General features: G+C 43.1%; 1 protein-coding gene across 6 annotated transcripts; it reads right to left on the bottom strand.

Moving 5' to 3' along the window:
* Positions 1 to 164: 164 nt before the first annotated feature.
* LOC111856567 (ubiquitin-associated protein 2-like) lies at positions 165 to 16,930 on the bottom strand. Of its 6 annotated transcripts, none has more exons than XM_023836638.2 (27): positions 16,793 to 16,930; positions 15,391 to 15,516; positions 15,146 to 15,223; positions 14,900 to 15,010; positions 14,578 to 14,740; positions 14,275 to 14,352; positions 13,331 to 13,394; positions 12,516 to 12,619; positions 11,746 to 11,798; positions 11,482 to 11,543; positions 7,714 to 7,873; positions 6,279 to 6,528; positions 5,537 to 5,820; positions 4,482 to 4,699; positions 4,135 to 4,360; positions 3,922 to 3,961; positions 3,709 to 3,832; positions 3,473 to 3,527; positions 3,065 to 3,260; positions 2,825 to 2,916; positions 2,675 to 2,725; positions 2,501 to 2,582; positions 2,072 to 2,419; positions 1,689 to 1,796; positions 1,471 to 1,538; positions 1,173 to 1,364; positions 165 to 805 (listed from the first exon to the last, which is right to left on the bottom strand). In XM_023836638.2, the coding sequence occupies exons 2-27, from the start codon at positions 15,472 to 15,474 to the stop codon at positions 710 to 712; spliced, it is 3,387 nt and encodes a 1,128-aa protein (XP_023692406.1). In that variant the 5' UTR covers positions 15,475 to 15,516; positions 16,793 to 16,930; the 3' UTR covers positions 165 to 709. The 6 variants fall into 6 exon arrangements, with proteins under 6 accessions (XP_023692406.1, XP_023692409.1, XP_023692410.1 ...); XM_023836641.2 differs by having other exon boundaries at positions 2,675 to 2,722; XM_023836642.2 differs by having other exon boundaries at positions 4,497 to 4,699.
* Positions 16,931 to 17,603: the final 673 nt, after the last annotated feature.

Below are 17,603 nucleotides of genomic sequence, written 5' to 3'. Positions count from 1 at the left end.
GACACTTTGTATGTATAAAGGTACAGAATAATTTTCAAAAGGCTATTTTGTGTAGCAATAATATCCTTTCTTCAAATTCAGTGTAAACATGCCTGATTAATATTTTGAAAATTAGAATAATCTTAAAAACAAGGTTACACATTAACTGCTTATGACAACTTACACACTGACTTCAGAACTTTTATTTGGTGTATAATATGGACTAAAATGAAGTAACAGTTGGGATGGTACTTGTGTGGGTCAATCAAGAACATCATGGTGTTGGTCAAGAACCGTGAACCAACCCTGAAATATTAAATGAAAATACAAAAATTCTTCTAAAAAGTTCACATTAAAATTAACTTAAGGACAATTTAAAATGCCCCCCAATTAAAGTTCTCTCTTAAGTTTTCTTTTTTCTTTTCTATAATGCATCATCTTCCTACAACTTGTAAACAAAAATCCTTCAAATGCAGAAATCACATTTCTACTATTACATATACAGTATATAAATACATAAATATCTTACACGTATAACAACCAGGAGATTGAGAAAAAAGAAAAAGTAAAAGGAGAACTGGGGGAAGCAAATTGGTAGTGTGTGTGTGGGTGCGCTTGTGTATGTGTATCTGTTTAGCTTCACACCAGTCAGACTGTGCTTCCTGGGAAAGGGTCAGCACACGAGAGGTAGGGTGAGAGCACAGGGAGGGAAGCTCTTTGCACCCCTTAATTAGTTGCCCCAGTAAGCAGAGCTGCCGTAGGTTGACTTGTTGGCTGGGGTCTTCTGCTGTATGCTGCTTGACTGACTGCGTTGGCTAGAGCTGCCCTGTAGGGGGAGCCCACATTCCAATAAGACACGAACTTCCACACAAAGCATTAGCAAGTATTAAAGAACATGATCTGCTGATTTAAGCTCATCTCCCACACTCGCCTTTATTAATAAGCCATACAATATGATCTACATTAAGCATTAATCTGCTTACATTTAGCATTAATCATTATTACCATTAATTATTCCAACATTTGGGTGAACAAGTCTAGTCCAGCAGGGGGGGCAATTCTTTAAACCATTAGAGGTTCTTTAGTGTGTACCTGACTTATGCTGGTTAGTTCTTACTGAACACATAAGCGTAACAGGCACTGCCCCACTGATGCTGATTAGCATGCTTACAGCATGCAGCACTGCCGCTCACCTGACTGTCCTGCGCGTGGTGGTGATGCAGCAGTTGGGAGTGGGGCTGCTGATGTGCCGGTAGGATATGAAGGAAAGGGGCGGGGGCATAACCAGGGCCACTCCCTGGATTCAAGGGGCCCGCTCCCCCTAGTGCTGAGGGCAGGTTGAAAGGTGGGGGTGTCCCAGTGTGAAAACCTTGCTTGTCGAAGGACTAGAAGGTAAGGGGATGGCAAATGAGCAGAGACATATATTCAGTCACAAGTTGTGAAACATCCTAGCAGCTTCCAGAAGGCTGCTTTTGAAATGATGCATCTCACCTGGGCTTTATTGTAAACTGTGGCACTCAAGTCTGGTCCTACTGCATTGTTAGATGAGACCGATATACCTGTTACAAACAGAATACCTCATGTCAGCTTCAACTGGAAGTTCCCTGAAAAAGCAATTTGTTTTTAATTGTGCTTCTGCACGCTAAGACAAAATCCACTTCAATTATGTGTTGGATTCCAAAGGCTGACGCAGCTTTACAGACTGTCACCTTTCCCAGGTCCAGTAGCAGCTGATTTGGCCTGTGTTTGGGTGGAGCTGCCATAGGCCCCTTTGCCGTATTCTCCACCCGTCGGGCCTTGTGTCAGATCATCAAACCCTACAAAAAAAAGGCATGAAAAATTACACACTAATTTGATCTCTTTAAGAATTCCCTTCAGTCTATTAGTTATTCATTTTGGAAAAGACCGACAAGAAATGCAGGTGGAGTTAAGGAATTCCATAGATCAGGGATAGGCAATCCTGGACTGCAAGAATCCAGCATGTTTTCCATCCCACCAGATTAGTTATCTGACTGAGATCAGATGTATACCAGCATAAACCTTGGGTAAAATGTCAGTCAAGCAGACGAATAACAAGAACGGGAAGACAAACCTGAACCATAGGCATGCTGCCCATAACCGCTGGCCTGCTGGAACTGGGTGGAAGGATTGTTGAGGCCAACGCCGTGCTGCTTGGCTGAGGCAGGCGACACGAACATGGGTCCGTACTGGAACGGGCTGGGCATCCCCGGCAACCCGGGATAGTAGGGCAGACCCGTGTAGCCGTAGCCCGGCGGTAAGGCGGGGTTCAGGAAGGCCTGCTGGCCGCTGTGGTGGCCTGGCGGCTGCTGCTGGGCTTGGCTCTGGAGGGGCTGCTGGGCTTGTGGAGGGGGAGGTGCAGACAGGCTGGTAGAAGGGGCAGGGGAGGCAGAATCACCCCTGCCAAACTTTGTCATTTCACCTGTGAGGCAGGAGAAAGGAGGAGTTTAATGGGAGCAGTTACGGAAATGCTGTGCGAAGAGGCCAGGTGACACAGCCCTACCTGAGTAAGGGCTGTTGGACAGACTCCCATCTCTGCCAGTGAGTGATGCTGCAGGGCCTGGAAATGTGACCCCATAGTAATCCTGCAAAGAGAGTAGCACAAAGAGGATGAGGAACACCAATGTATGCTTTCAGAGAAACCACCAAAGGGAGGGAAAAGTCAATCTTCTCTCACCATGGGCAGTCGGGACTGCAGCATCTGGAGCTCTTCATACCCGTAGATCTGCTTTGGTACACAAAACAGTGTCACTAAAGCACCAACCAAACTGTACTACACTCAGCATGCAGGTTGACGGCACAGGGATAGAGAGGGCGGATGGGTTACCGGGTATGCAGGAAGAAGACCCCCTGGCCCCATGATGTACTGGCTTGGCAGTAAAGGAGGCACGCCCTGGGCAAGATTGGGCGGAGCTTTGCCTGTGGGACAAGAGGTGGGGGGGTGTCAGTATTTACTGGAGAATGAGGGGTATGAGAGAATCTGTTAAAGCGAAAGCTGTATTGGTTTCCTCACAGAGCTACAGATACATTCAGCGCAGAGAAGTCTGCACACAAGCGTACATCTCACCAGAGGACGACTGTAACAGGGGCGTGCTGCGGCACCCAGGAAGGGTAGCTGCCCCATTGCTACTCATCCCCAGCGTGCTGCCCGTCACTGCGGTCCCATGCACAGCGCTGGCCACACTGACCGCACTCGCGCTGAGCGGAGCTGGCGCTGAGGACAGGACACAGACCGAGGCGCTGTGGGAGTTCACACTGGTATTCTGAAAGACAAAGAATCAGGGTTTCTCCTGTGAAGGTCTTCGGGAAATCCAGAAGCTGCACTGAATCACAAGCAATTAAATGCATTGAATTCAACACCAATTCTTATGTAAAATACACAAAAATTCCTCGCAAAGTTACCTATACCAATACATCACACATCTGTATACAGAAGAAAATGGAGGATATCCAAGAAGAGGTCAGGCATGCTCACCGTGAAAGAGGGACTGGATGCAAGGGTACAACTGGAGAGCAGGCTAGTCACCTGACTGCAGGACAGAGGGCAGATGACAGAAGAGAATGATTGATGGTATGACTATACAGCCATATCCAGTAACACTTTAGTCAATCCATGATCACCAACAAAGGGACTTATCACCAAGTGCCGTCCAGGCAGGCATACTGACTGAGGAAGTACGCATGAACGGCTCATTATAAAGCGACGCTCACCTGCTCAGTGTGGGGAGTTCAGAGCTAAGGCTTGGTGTGGATGAGGGGAGCAGGACAGGAGGCCGAGCTGAACTGCTCACACTGCTCTGAGGACAGTCTGGCTTTGCAGAAGAAGCAACTGCAGCTACAGTGCCGAAAAAGGTCATTTTAAAGGGTATCAGCAAAAAGCAAAGAATTTCTGTAGGCCTGGATGATTAATTTTTTTCAACCTACTTTCAAGTGCAGTTGAAGTCCTGACACAGTCAAAGCTATTCTGTAACAAAAAAAAAGTTGATACACTTAAATTGAATACAATGAAACACACACATTTCAAAACAAGCACAAATATAACAGTTTATTAACAAGGCTGTCAGACTGTGACTTATGAGAAGAGGATAAGCTGAACGTGTTAGATCAGCAGTATCAACACATGATAGCAGAATTTACCGTGACAGAGGAGGTTGTGGGTTCCTTGCCCTGCGAGAAGGTAAGGTGTGGATGAGGGGGCCCATTTGTATCAAAAGTACTGCTTGACGAAGAAGAATGGGGTGCTGCAGAAATGGTTTGCGACAGGGGCAGGGAAGAGGGCAACGTGGAAAGAGAGGCAGACGGCGAGGAGTAACTCGAGTCAGATGTTGACATTGGTAGAGACTGAGGGCTCCCAAGAGGTTCACTGTGAGGTGATCAGAGGAGAAAAGAGCACGATTCAAACAAAGCTGAATCTTTCAGTCAAATGGCCATTTTAACTTACTGAGAAAGGAACACAAAGAACACTAAAGCATCTAAATACTAACCAAACTGCACCTGACCTGGGAGACTTGGAATAGTGGCTATTTAAAGGCTGAGATACTGGCACTGGATCCCTGTTGGTTGAAGTAATGCCACTGCTCCCATTGTCTGGATGGCTGAAATCAGGCAAGGATGCTTCCGGCCCGAAGTCCAGAGCCCCAAACTGCACATTTAACCCAGAGACATCAGCAGAACCAGGCATCTCTACTGCTGACAAAGGAATCTGAAACAAAAACACGAGGAAGGCACATTTCCAATTTAAAATCCATAAAGCCCAGAAACAAAATATTTGACATAACTGCAGAACCTAAGCTCTTGAACCTATGCCAGTCATTCAAGGATGTTACATACAGCAGTTCTAAATGAGCCTGACCCAACGCACCTGCTTACAGGGCATTTGTTACATTGAGAAATTCGTACAAGTTGTGTTCAGCTGAACATCCAAGAGTTTTGCACTAACAGTTTACCAAAATTATTCAATATCAGTTCAATTTGTTAATAAGCAAACTTAGTATATTACCCCAAAACACTTAGATGCCAAAGAAATTAAAATTAGGCGTCAAGGGTTTTTGGACAAGCATGCTTTTCCAAACACTATTCTAGGGATTTAACTCCTGATGGTATAAGCCATTACTTAAAGCTTCACACCAGCTTAAAGTGATACTCCAAAGCCTTGTAACATTTACTGTTTTACCCGAATATTACATGACCCTGAATAACATTACCTCCCCCCCACAACCACACTGCATTACAAGTGTATTAAGCAACAAATATTCTAATAATTAATTATTTTACCCAAACCGGCTTTCCTTCCAGTCAGTCTAGCTAGGAGGCAGATAATTTACGCCAGATTGTACACATTGTATATGTACAATCACATTTAAATTCTAGTTCTCGAATACAAGATGAGCCCAGTTGTTTTAGATGTAATATACAGCAAGTGTATGGCCGTGTGCAGCTGAACAAACCAAAGCCGTTAAACAAAATGGATACAAATGCATCTCAACGGCCAACGCATATCCTAAAGACACCCAACACACCTGTCTGACTGCAACATTACCTTTGAAGTTGGAGGTATTTTGCGTTTCTGGGTTTTAAGTTTGTGCTGCATGATGGCTTCCTGGGGAGGGGGCAAGCCAGCTGGGAGAGACAGTTTGGCAACTGGCGAGGGTCCGTTCTGGGTTGAAGAGGCATCCTGAGGTTTGGAAAAGGACTCGAAGCTTGGAGCTGAGGTAGCAGGAGCTGTGGGTGGGGTAGCTGGTTGAACCCGGGGCAGAGAGTTCGACTGCCTTTGGGCCAGTTGGCTCAGGACCCGGGAAGGCTCTGGCTGCACCTTATAATCCCCTAGGTGAAGTGACACATTCAGACAGACCCATTAGCCACAGAATCATTCAACACAAGTAAATTCACCGAACACTCTGAATAACATACTGTTTCACAGAAAACCTGACACTTTCAAATAAGCAAGAGAGGCATATCAGGTCCACAAACCTTTCACAGAAACATTATGCTCTGTAAAAGACAATAAACGTATAAAACTAATTCTTATATGAATTCTTATAGTGCATTTGGCTGAATTCTACAGTATGTATACAATGCAAACTAAAGTGAAATGCCACTTATTTTTGGGATTGTTTAGATCGCTTTACAAAGATCATCTGTTATCTGTGCTGGTTTATCTGTGGTCAGTGATCTGGCTCTGATGAATGTGTCTTATTACATGGGCACAAAGAGCAAGCACTGTCTTTCAGAACAAATGTGAAGCTGAATTAGCCCTTGGACCATAGAATTCATTTACTCACTACCAAAAGGAGAAGACAGCACAGTGGTATTCTGTGAAACCGGCGGCTTGGCCTCCCAAGATGAAGTGGGGACAGGGTTCTCAACCTCCAATGCCCCAGACACTCCCACAGATCCACTGCTGCCCCCAGAGACGGCCTGTTCTGCAGCCAGCTGTCCGATCCCTGGGCCCTTTTGCTGCTCTAGAATTTGGGCTGACAGCGGCAGCTTGGAGCTGCCCAAGTTTCCAAAGCCTGAACCGAGGACTGAGGACTGTGTGGAGGTGGGAAAGATCATAAAATATTCAGAAATCAAGTTTTTAAATTGCAGCTATATAAACAAAAAGTTACTAACTTTTTTTTTTTTTTTTTTTACTAACTTCGAGACTAATAAACAAGCTAAAACAAACTTCATAGAACTGCCCCAATAAGAACCTACAAGTTTGATTACAAATTGTGTTTTACCATATGACTCCATGCAAACATCACATAACCCAAACACTCAGCATGTAATAAAACCTGCCTGTGCATGATTGACCATGTTAGGCTAGTTCAGTGGTTCCCAAACTGGGGGGCGCAGAGGTATTGCGGAGGGGCGCAGAAATGGCCTCAGGGGCATGTGCCACCTTAAAATGATCTCTTCACAGACTGGACGATTAAACAAATAAAGCAGCGCAACATTACAGTAACTAACAATAAATAAATCACTAACTTACATGTACTATTAAAGCATTTATGTAATTTATTTAAACTTTATTTTACCAGGTAAATTAACTGAAAACCAGTTCTCACTGCTTTACGTGATATTCGGGAGAAATAGCAGATAACGCATCGGAACTTCCTGGGATACAAACGTCATACAAACGTCACGGTCTTCAGCCAATAAGGGCAAAGTTGTGTCGTCACGGAGGCTGTTCCAGTCTGTTCAGCCGGCTGAGAGGTGCTGTACAATCTGTTTTAAGTCGTCTTGCTCTTGCAAGGTTTTCGTAACATTTGACATGGTAATGCGTGACGTTTTGCAGCGCCGGACAAAAAAATCTAACCATATCATGAAAAACGAGGTTTAAAAATTTCTACATGAAGTGCAGGGATAATGGGTTATGGGTAAGATTTAGTGTTGTTTTGTGCTATAGTATAGGCTGAAACCTGCGGTTATCATTAAAGACAAAATGCGGTAATCGTAAGACAAACTTTAATTTGTGTACGCCAATGAATATTAACAGGAATGTTAAATCTGCATTTGCATAATTTCAAACTTATGCTGGACTTTTATTTTTAATAGCTCGCTCTTTTTTCTCCCACAGTGGTGAAATTGCACCATTTGTATTTTGTAATTGCATTTGTTTCACTCAATAATGTTCCTATATAGAAAAGGGGGGCCCTGCAGAGAAAGTTTGGGAACCACTGGGCTAGTTTATTCATGCATTATTTACTGTAGATGTTCCTTTCCATGACTCACCAGGGTGGCGTGTGCATAGCTGGTTGGATTGGTGTGAGGGTGGTGGGAATTGGTGAACACCAGGCTATGGGCAAGGCTTTGGGAGGACGGCTCCACGCATCCCATATCCTCAGACTCTCTTCCATCCACAGGTTTCAGCAGGAGGCTCTCCGCATCCACACTGCATGCACACAAAATGCCAAAATCATTACTGCAAAACAGACCCACTTAGATGTACAGTTGAATTGGGGGAGGGGGGGGGAGTGAATTCTTTGGAATTCTCTGGATTTAAGTGAGAAGCTACTATTTATTGCAACTGTTTATTTGAAGCTCCTTCATTGGAGCTTAACATAAGATACAGAAACTTGGTTTTTTGTTCAGTGTTCTAACGCAACTGTCCTTGCAAAGCTTTTTTTCCAGTCCATGGATAGATTTCTTTTAATGTCTCGCTCGAATGGCCCTACTTCCGATCACACCACAGCATTTCAGCGTCAGACTTCCAAAACAGAATTTCTTCAATTTGTTACACTTGTTTTCTCACACCTGTATTTTTGATAATTGCTAGTGTCACCTGTCCACAGGACACTGTTGCAGCAATGCTGCTGAAAATATAGGTGAACTTTAGCAAAACTGAGTTAGGCTATAATGCATTATTTTTTTCGTGTAGGGAATCTCTGATGTATTGTAGCTCTTAATTATAGCCAAGTAGTTTATCTGCCAAAGCCTGATTTCTTACCACTGCATATAGCAAACATCCACTTGAGAAAGTCAATTACTGGTATTTTTATAGGGAAGGTTGGCTATTATCCAATTTTTTACATCAAGTTAGGTTTAAAGCCATCCAGACCTTTTAAGACACACAAAACGGTAGAGTTTAGCGGTATGTGCAATACACTCCCATTAAACTATAACTAGGTACAGGAAGACAGTGAGAACACAAGAAAACTCAATTACTCGCAACTTCATGTAGTCAGCCATTGAATTCGACTGTCTGAAAGCCAGATATGTGTCAGAAAGAATGATACTGAAACATTTTCATATCGTATGTATAAGGTTGGCAAAATTAGCGCGCTTCACTTTATGTGTTTATCACACAACATAATAGCACAATCTTCAAATCCCATAATTCTGAGACATGAGGGTACTACACAGCATGGGAAATTATTCAGTAAGTCTACATGATGTCTATGAGCAAGGGTAAACGTACTTGCCTGTAATTAATGAAAGGGTGGCCAATTTTATCCAGTAAGGGCCAAATGTGTATGCGAATTTTCACTGCAACTCCCTAATTAGGTTACTAATTAGAGGACTAAGTGGCTGAAGAGCCCTCACACCTGTTTGAACAGCTGACCTACAGGTTATCCCAAAAACCTGCATACACACTAGCTCTTTATGGATTTGACTGGCCATCCCTGACTTAACAGATAGCAAATTTCACTTTACATTTACATAAAAAGCTATGTGCATATGCTTAGGTACAAAATGTAGTAATGTACTTGTCAACACGCTATCATGTGAGTGATGCTAGCCTGAAGACAGGTCAAACTATACAGGCCACACTTGAGGAATGCATATGAAGAGGATCCATTAGCGAAGCAGCTTCAGCTACCGAAAATGCTAATGCAGAATGACTTGCTTTAGACTGCTATCCTATTAACACTGCTGAAGACCTGTTACAACAAAAAGGTGAATGTATCTGAATGTCTACTGGCAATCCATCAACTGCCTTTAAGAGTTAAATTTATGTCTAGAATCCTTTACTTGTACAGCGTTTAAATAGGGCCTGGCAAAATGACTTAATCAATATCACAATTAACACTTTTACCTTGATGACGGTTGTTGATCGATTGGTGATTCCAATCCCTAATATAAAACAGTGACCTCCCGATGCAATATCATGATACCAAGCAGCCAATTCGATATGCATTGCGATTCTGTGAATATCCCAATTCAGTTTTTTTCTTTTAGAATTTTAAAACCTTGAAGCATGTTCAAAAAAAACATAATACTAAACTTTTATTCAATAGCTGCACAGCTGAATTGAAGATGAGTAAACACGGCATACTCCAAATAATTTTCCTGCTCAAAGAAAACCAAAAGAATCATTTAAACAATACAAAAACTAGAAATACAACTGAATACATTTCAGCTTAAAATTAGAAGTTAACAAGAAGCTACATTTGCTGATGTCATGAACTACACTGAGCTTTTATGCTTCCCCGCTGCCTTGTCCATCTCAGGATGATGTCCAGCAATATGTGCCCGTATGTTTGTCGTATTGCCACAATACTTAATTTTCGCAGGACAGTCTGCATACAGCATGGCTCGTGTCCAACTCCACTTTACAGTTTAGATTTTGAAAGCTAAAGTTCCTCCATACATTGGATTTAAACTGTGGACAAGCAGCATGAATCTCTGCTATGTATTCTGCCATTCCTGCACTGCCTGTCCATGTGGGAAAATGCGCAAACGGAAGAATTATAGAGGAACTGCAACGTTTTTTGCCACCACGAATCCAGACATACATAAATTAATTTTAAAAATCGATTTCTGAGTTAGTGTGGCGATACATGAATCACCACGCAAAAAAATCACGATACATAACTCAATCGATTTTTTCCCATAACTATTTTATATGCATTTTGTTTACATTGCCCTCATAGTTCTCTGTCAAGGTCTATACTGCAAATATGCTGAACTATTAAAGCTGGGGGGTTTTTTTCTAATGAAGGAGCACATCTCTTTGTAATTTTAAAATTAGAGGAAACACACAGATGAACCGTTTATGGTTATTGATTGAAAAATTTTAACAGTTGAAATCAAAGCACACAAGGCTTGAATAGAAAGCGTCTTCTGAAAAAGTAAAAGTATTTGGTATTGTGACTGCGGTCCAAGTGATGTAACAAATTAACATGACTGTTTTTGGTTTGGTGTCGTCCTCATGGGAGCCAAAATGTGTCCAAAGGAAGGACACTGCATTCTTTTTAGGTATAAGCTGCTCGATTTAAGGCCAATTTGTTAGCTTGGTGTTTGTGATACTGTCATCCATACCGCCAGCTACACTTAGAATGAACACGGACTAACGCTAGCTGGTCAGGGCAGAGGCATGTGACTGAACACGAGTTTTTTTAAGGGGACAGTCCATAAATGTATGCAGTGAGGAATGTATTAACTGAATTAACTGACATGAGTAAGATTAAGCTGGTGAGAGGTTCTAAATGCCAGTTTCTATTCATTTTCGGTTAATTGCCCAGCCCTACGTTGAAAAGATGTGCAATGCGGAATAGCTATTACAGAAGCACTGACAGGAGATCACTAGACAACAAGCAACAACAACTACCAAGGCTCTGGATGTCATCACATCACCTATGAAGACGGAGATAGGACACCTTTCTGATGCTTCTACTGCATTAACAAGTTTCAAAATTGTGGGGGGTTCACCATAAAAATTACTGCTGTAGGAAGAGATCATACCCACAATCAACCACATCAATCAAGCATATTACTCTGGGAAGCCGAGGAGACATGCTGTGGTCAAAAATCTGAATGAAGTGATTCAAAAGCCAAGAATTTTTTTAAATGCATTTCCACTCTGCTGGATTTCGTAACTTTGAACAACCTAGATTAAAATCGACTGAATAACTGCATGAAAAGTTACCTCACCAACCATCTGAGATACGACTGCCCCCAAAAAATGAATAATCAGCAACCTCCACAGCAAACCCAGCTGCTGAGGAACCCGTAACTATAGTTTATTTGAGAAAGGTGCCATTTTAAGAGCATGTCTACCTGTCTCCAGATGGGATGTGGTTCTCAGCAGAAGAGGCAGTAAATACTTTGGTCTCCGAAAGCTGCAGACAGAAGTAACACAAAGCTCCTATTAACTTCTGAAGCTTGTTCAAGCAGCTGACTCTCATACAATTAAACATTCTATTTGTATGCCAATTTCTACAAATATTTGCAGATTAATCATCAATCAGCATTTGCAATCATTTTACCTGATTCCCACTAACATACTTAAACACATAGTAACCATTTCCCAGAATCACTTACATCTTCTGCCCAATCATCTGTGGCCCAGTCGTCTTGTGGAACCGTCCAAGCCCCTGTCAGCAAACACACACAAGTCCAAAACACTGAGTTTCATTCACATCCTCCAGTACCCTGTCACATCAGAGCCATTGTTTCCTCCAACTATTTCTTTAAATACAAAGATATTAGAAGGTTTTGCAGAATATTTGCATTAAAAATATTTCCAATATCAAAAAACTGGCCAAACAACCCAAAGTAGTTAACACAGAACTGTAACTGTACCCCATTTGAGAGACTTCTGTTCATTTTGTCCATTGATTTTCTTGCATACATTCTGTGATTTTTTCCCCCCTAATTTTTAAACATCTCACAGAGAACTACTAATTGCTGCTCATTAATAATAGTTGAAAAGGGAAAAATTCTGTAATTTTTCCAATAATGTAAGTGTCCAAGTACAGATTATTCAAATCAGGGGCAGTGCCAGACAGGGGCTTGACAGGCACCCAAGAAATTTCAGTGGTTTGTTTAGAATTTTTTAATGTTGATTTCTATTGTAACTGTTGCATAGTGGGTACTGCGTATGTGCGTGTGTGTTTCTGTACGCATGTCGGGGGTGTCGCAGTAGAAATTAAACTTGTGGTGAACAGCACATTAAGGGGAAACCCTAAATTTCAAGGTACCCTCGCAGAAAAGTGAAGCAACCCCAAAGCAAATGAATTATCGAATCTGAAAGTTTTAATTTCCGAATTTACCAAACCATCAAATATTTGTTGCAGCCATAGATTCCATACCTCTTCCATCTACCGCCTCTGTCACTGCTGTCTCCCAGTCTTCAGAGCGAGAGCCTCCTGCAGCTGTATTGGAGTCTGTGCTATACTCTGCTGGATTAAAGGTCCTGAAGAGAGGAGAGAGAAAAAAAAGAAAGGTGCATTTAAAGCAAACATCCGCCAAAATATAACATCAACATAGATTAAAATGCAGAAAATCAATGATGAACCAAATGACGACTGAAAAGTCTGAGCACGTCGGCTACGTGCGACACTCACCCCAATCCCTGTGAGCACGTCGGCTACGTGCGACACTCACCCCAATCCCTGTGAGCACGTCGGCTACGTGCGACACTCACCCCAATCCCTGTGAGCACGTCGGCTACGTGCGACACTCACCCCATTCCCTGTGAGCACGTCGGCTACGTGCGACACTCACCCCATTCCCTGTGAGCACGTCGGCTACGTGCGACACTCACCCCAATCCCTGTGAGCACGTCGGCTACGTGCGACACTCACCCCAATCCCTGTGAGCACGTCGGCTACGTGCGACACTCACACCAATCCCTGTGAGCACGTCGGCTACGTGCGACACTCACCCCAATCCCTGTGAGCACGTCGGCTACGTGCGACACTCACCCCAATCCCTGTGAGCACGTTGGCTACGTGCGACACTCACCCCAATCCCTGTGAGCACGTCGGCTACGTGCGACACTCACCCCATTCCCTGTGAGCACGTCGGCTACGTGCGACACTCACCCCATTCCCTGTGAGCACGTCGGCTACGTGCGACACTCACCCCATTCCTTGTGAGCACGTCGGCTACGTGCGACACTCACCCCATTCCCTGTGATGAAAACTTGCTGCCACCAGCTGCCCGGCCCCTTCCTCGACCACCTGAAGCTGAAAATACAGCTACATCACCACCAAGTCTTTGGGTCCCAAACTGGGCAGTGTCCCAAAATACAACATAGTCTGTATGTTCCACTGATTTGCTTCAAGATGCAGGACAGAAACAAAGTTTTTATGGAATTGGCTAATCGAGGAACCAGCAAAAATCTTCCCCGGCAGCCAGCTTCCCTCCCTTCACCTCCTCAGACTCATTCTTTTTGCCCCTATCCTAAAGCCTTGCTCGACAGCAGCTGTGTGACAACCTCCACACAACACGTTGCACATGGCTCACAGTGACAGCCATGTGACATAAATAGAAACAGGACCAGGAAAATTGTTCATCTCTCCCTTATCAAGCCACACTCTTTTCCTGATTCATACCTAAGGTCCAGTCCTGGGATTACCTATAAAGAAAAGCTACAACTACTTCTAATAATTCTGTAATTGAGACGTAACGGATTTCTTTATATCACCACATTCATCAACTGCATAAACTGCCTGTGATTTTGAAGGCAAGGGAACATTCATTCACAAACCCACTTAACTCAAACATGTATGATGCTGCCTTCAGGTTCACTGGCAACACTATAACAAGCACTTAGGATGGATGCTATTCTTCACAGAAATTAAAACAACTGGGTAAAGCTGTTTCTAAATGTATGTTAAGTACTTTGGGAAATGTGTATTTGGAAGTGTTCCATATAAAAACTAATCAAAAGAACTGTTGCTCAGAGTTAACTTCTATTTCAGCTTCAACTATTCATCAGTGCAGTGATACAGACCCTTAGTTTTAATTCTTCACATTTCCAAAACGGAACCCAAGCCGAAAGTATCATTTACAGTGAAAAATAAAAGTGCACAGTTAAAAGAAAACACACTAAGAGCAGCTCACCTCTGCCTCGCCCCCGGCGGCCCCTGTCCGCCCCCCTTTCCCCCTGATGCAGGTCCACGCCGTTCTCCTCCAGACACACTGCAAAGCACAAACACACAGGCCATTTGCCACATTGGCATCTGTTCAGTAGGCAAATGAGAAACTGTATTTTGCATATTTAAAACATTATTTATTTAAAAAATGACAAATGTAAAACACAGAAATACACTCTGCAATGTAATGGAACACAAAGTAAGCAAGGTCAAGGTTATGAATGAAAGCTTCCTTTGCACTCTGTCACCAACAGATCCTCCATCTCCTTACCCTCCCGGTTACGGACAGCTCCACGGCCCCTCCTGTTTGGCCCCCCACGACCCCGACCAGCCTCTCTTTCTGCTCTCTTTTCCCGGCTCTCTTTATTCTCCTTGTCTGATGAAGATCCTTCCTTCGGCAAACCTCGTTTTTTCCCCACGGTCTCCCAAGAATTCTGAAATTGGGTTAGAATCAGTACCCGCAAATCAAATAAACTAAACAGCTAAACAGTGGGTCTGTGACTGGGGTGACAGGATAAATTAATAAACATCTTTATATTTTCACATATCATGTGTGAACCTCAGTATCCCCAAACTGTCTTCCTTCTTCCTACCGTATCTGAGCTGCCCTCAAGGAGAAAGTTGATGGCTCTGTTGACATCCTCATTGCAGTCATGAAGGGCTACCATGCACTCATCCTGATTCTTCCCTGTTACTTCCATCAGCTAATACAAAGAATGACAGTTCAGTCAATTTTGAATACGCAATGTCATTACTTCTAGTACTGCCACCATAGACACACAGTTGCTCAGCAACCATGCTGCATTCACTTACACGACAATAAAATTCACCTCTCTCACCTGTTTGACTTTATCCTCAAAGACCGTATCATTGCTGTCATAGATCACTTGAGCAAGGCGAATCTGTTCTGCTGTAGCCTGAAAGACAGAACACTTGTTTATAAAGCTTCAAAGAAATATGAGTAGTTTTTCCCTACATCCTCATGAACGTTTATTGACAAGATCAACCTGTCACAACGGCACCTGTTCACAGGACCTTACACACACAAAAAACTCCCAGCTTTGCCAGGGTTTCTGCTACTCACCTGTATCTGTACTGCTTGTGGTGCTGCAGGTAGCACTTTCTCCCGAGTGCCCCGGGGTCGGTCGGTGACTAACGAAGTCATCATATACAGTATATACAAAACAATGTATGTACAAAATAGAAAAATCTGGAAGAGAGAGTTGGATGATTCAAACGTTTGTTTATGGTACACAGTTTGCATGTAGATTTCCTGCTACATCTGAAAAACATTTGTGCTGTACAACCTGGGCTTACACTGTAGATTTTTACCAAGTACAACAACTGTGTAGTACTTAAAGATACAAGGGATTGGATCAGGAGTGCGGAACAAGGCGTGATCTCGCAGGCGGCCACCCACACACCGGAGGAACACAACCTAACATATGACTGCCTTGACTTAAAATTAGCCTCTCGCGAAAGGACAGCCCCGGTGTCCCATTACACTTCACCATTTGCGCTCTCTGTCGGAACTTGTCTCATTTTGTACATGTAACTCAGTGAGCAAAAAAGCAACTCTGCTGGAATAATTTAGATTGATTTAACAGCGTAACAGGAATCCCAAAGTAAACAGGACACCACTGCGCCATATTCAAGATTCATAAGCAGTCACCATCAATAAAAACACAAACAACACATGAATTAATTACAATTAGTAAACAGTACGTTGTAAAACAGCATTCGAGAGAGACGGATGCGTCGTAATATTAGTTACTTAAACTGATTCCGTATATCCAATTGTAAAGAATTAAAATGCTGTGTTATAACCTAGTTTAACCTCATGCATTGTAGTATTAAAGACGCAGGGGTTATAGGGATCCGAGAATTACACCGCCGCGCCGCCTCCCTATTGTTCCAGCAACAGCGGCTTATTTCGCTGTAGCTGTCGACCACGTCTCACCCTCCATAATGCATTAAACCATCTCACTAGCCGTCTAACGACTTCGTATTTCAGTCCCAATAAACCACCTCTCTTCGAGGCCTACAGTAAAACTAGCCCAGGTTCGAGGCCCCTTTGTGTCGGCGACCCCGAAGAGCCGGGCACTGGCGGTCAGTAACAACGCCGCTTATCAGCCCCAAAATACCCGTTACCCTTTCGACCATTCAGAGGAAAACCCAGGCGTTTATCGGACACGCCCTGGAGTCCCGGCGCCTAACGTTTACAGCGAAATTAAGGCAGCCATAAGGCGGAACCACTATTAGCTTAGCCAGACAGCTCAGTAACGAACGAAACCGACAAACACCGTTGGCATTGCTCGCTTGTTCTACTGATAACATCGAATTACTTCTAGATTCTCTAGCTAACGGGTTTCCTACCTTTCGGAATTATCATTTCACCTAGTAACAGTAGGAAACATTTTAAATACCTGCACTTAGTATGAAATGTACTGTATTACTTTATTTCACAAAAGGCTCATTTCGTTTACCTGCTAACACGCTTCTCTTAGCCGGGGTAGACGGCGCACGTCACGTTACGTCAAATCACGCTACGCCGCGTTACGTCGCTACAGCGATCCATGTGTTGCCTTTCAGCCCTGAATAAAACTACACAGCATAGTGGAAGTATGAGCATGCGGTTTGGCAGCATCGGTACATAATTCCGCCACGTTCCGTTTAAACTTCCCTAGTACTTTTCTGTCATTCGCCGAGCCGTTGATTTATGTACTACTTATTTTCTGAATATTATCTGTCTTTTACATAAAAACGGCATTGTTCTAGTCCGGCCACTGAAGCTGCACAGAATTTGATGAAATGTGTGTTCGTTTTCCTTAAATCATTCAGTTCTGCGATTGAACTACACTACTATGTGTAAAGAAATGTTTCCTTTAGTTACACTTGAACTATATGGCCGGATTTTTCTGTGCCTTTGTTATTGAGTCGGTGCTTAACTGAAATAGCCATCGGGCCTATTCTCAAGATGTAGTATTCTTAAGTATTCCCGTCCATTAACTGGTTAGTACGGCTGTAGAGATTTTATATGCTGTCCTTGGCTGTCCTCTAACAATATGGATTTTTCTAATGGTTCTTATAATTGCAGCAATCTATATTAGGTCTTCCTAATACATCGAACAGCCTCATCACCCCTTAATTGGCCTTCAACATACATTTTACTTTTTTTATCAACTAAGTGTACGCTGAAATGTATTTCATATTATGGAAAAGTACATGCTATTTCCCCCACATGGTACCTCTAGCATACTCTCCTAGTTAATAAATGAGATAAATGCATTTATTTCT

This window comes from Paramormyrops kingsleyae, chromosome 2 (assembly GCF_048594095.1).
Source record: "Paramormyrops kingsleyae isolate MSU_618 chromosome 2, PKINGS_0.4, whole genome shotgun sequence".
Lineage (NCBI taxonomy): Eukaryota > Metazoa > Chordata > Actinopteri > Osteoglossiformes > Mormyridae > Paramormyrops > Paramormyrops kingsleyae.
The sequence above is the reverse complement of the archived record's forward strand: the minus strand, read 5'-3'. Positions and strand labels throughout refer to the sequence as shown.

Excerpts from the sequence above, each read along its gene's own strand:
- LOC111856567 (XM_023836638.2), bottom strand. The coding sequence starts at position 15,474 with ATGATGACTTCGTTAGTCACCGACCGACCCCGGGGCACTCGGGAGAAA. Across the intron at positions 2,420-2,500 it reads GTCCAACAGCCCTTACTCAG|GTGAAATGACAAAGTTTGGC; the intron begins GTAGGGCTGTGT and ends CCTGCCTCACAG. Across the intron at positions 1,539-1,688 it reads TGCTACTGGACCTGGGAAAG|GTATATCGGTCTCATCTAAC; the intron begins GTGACAGTCTGT and ends TGTTTGTAACAG.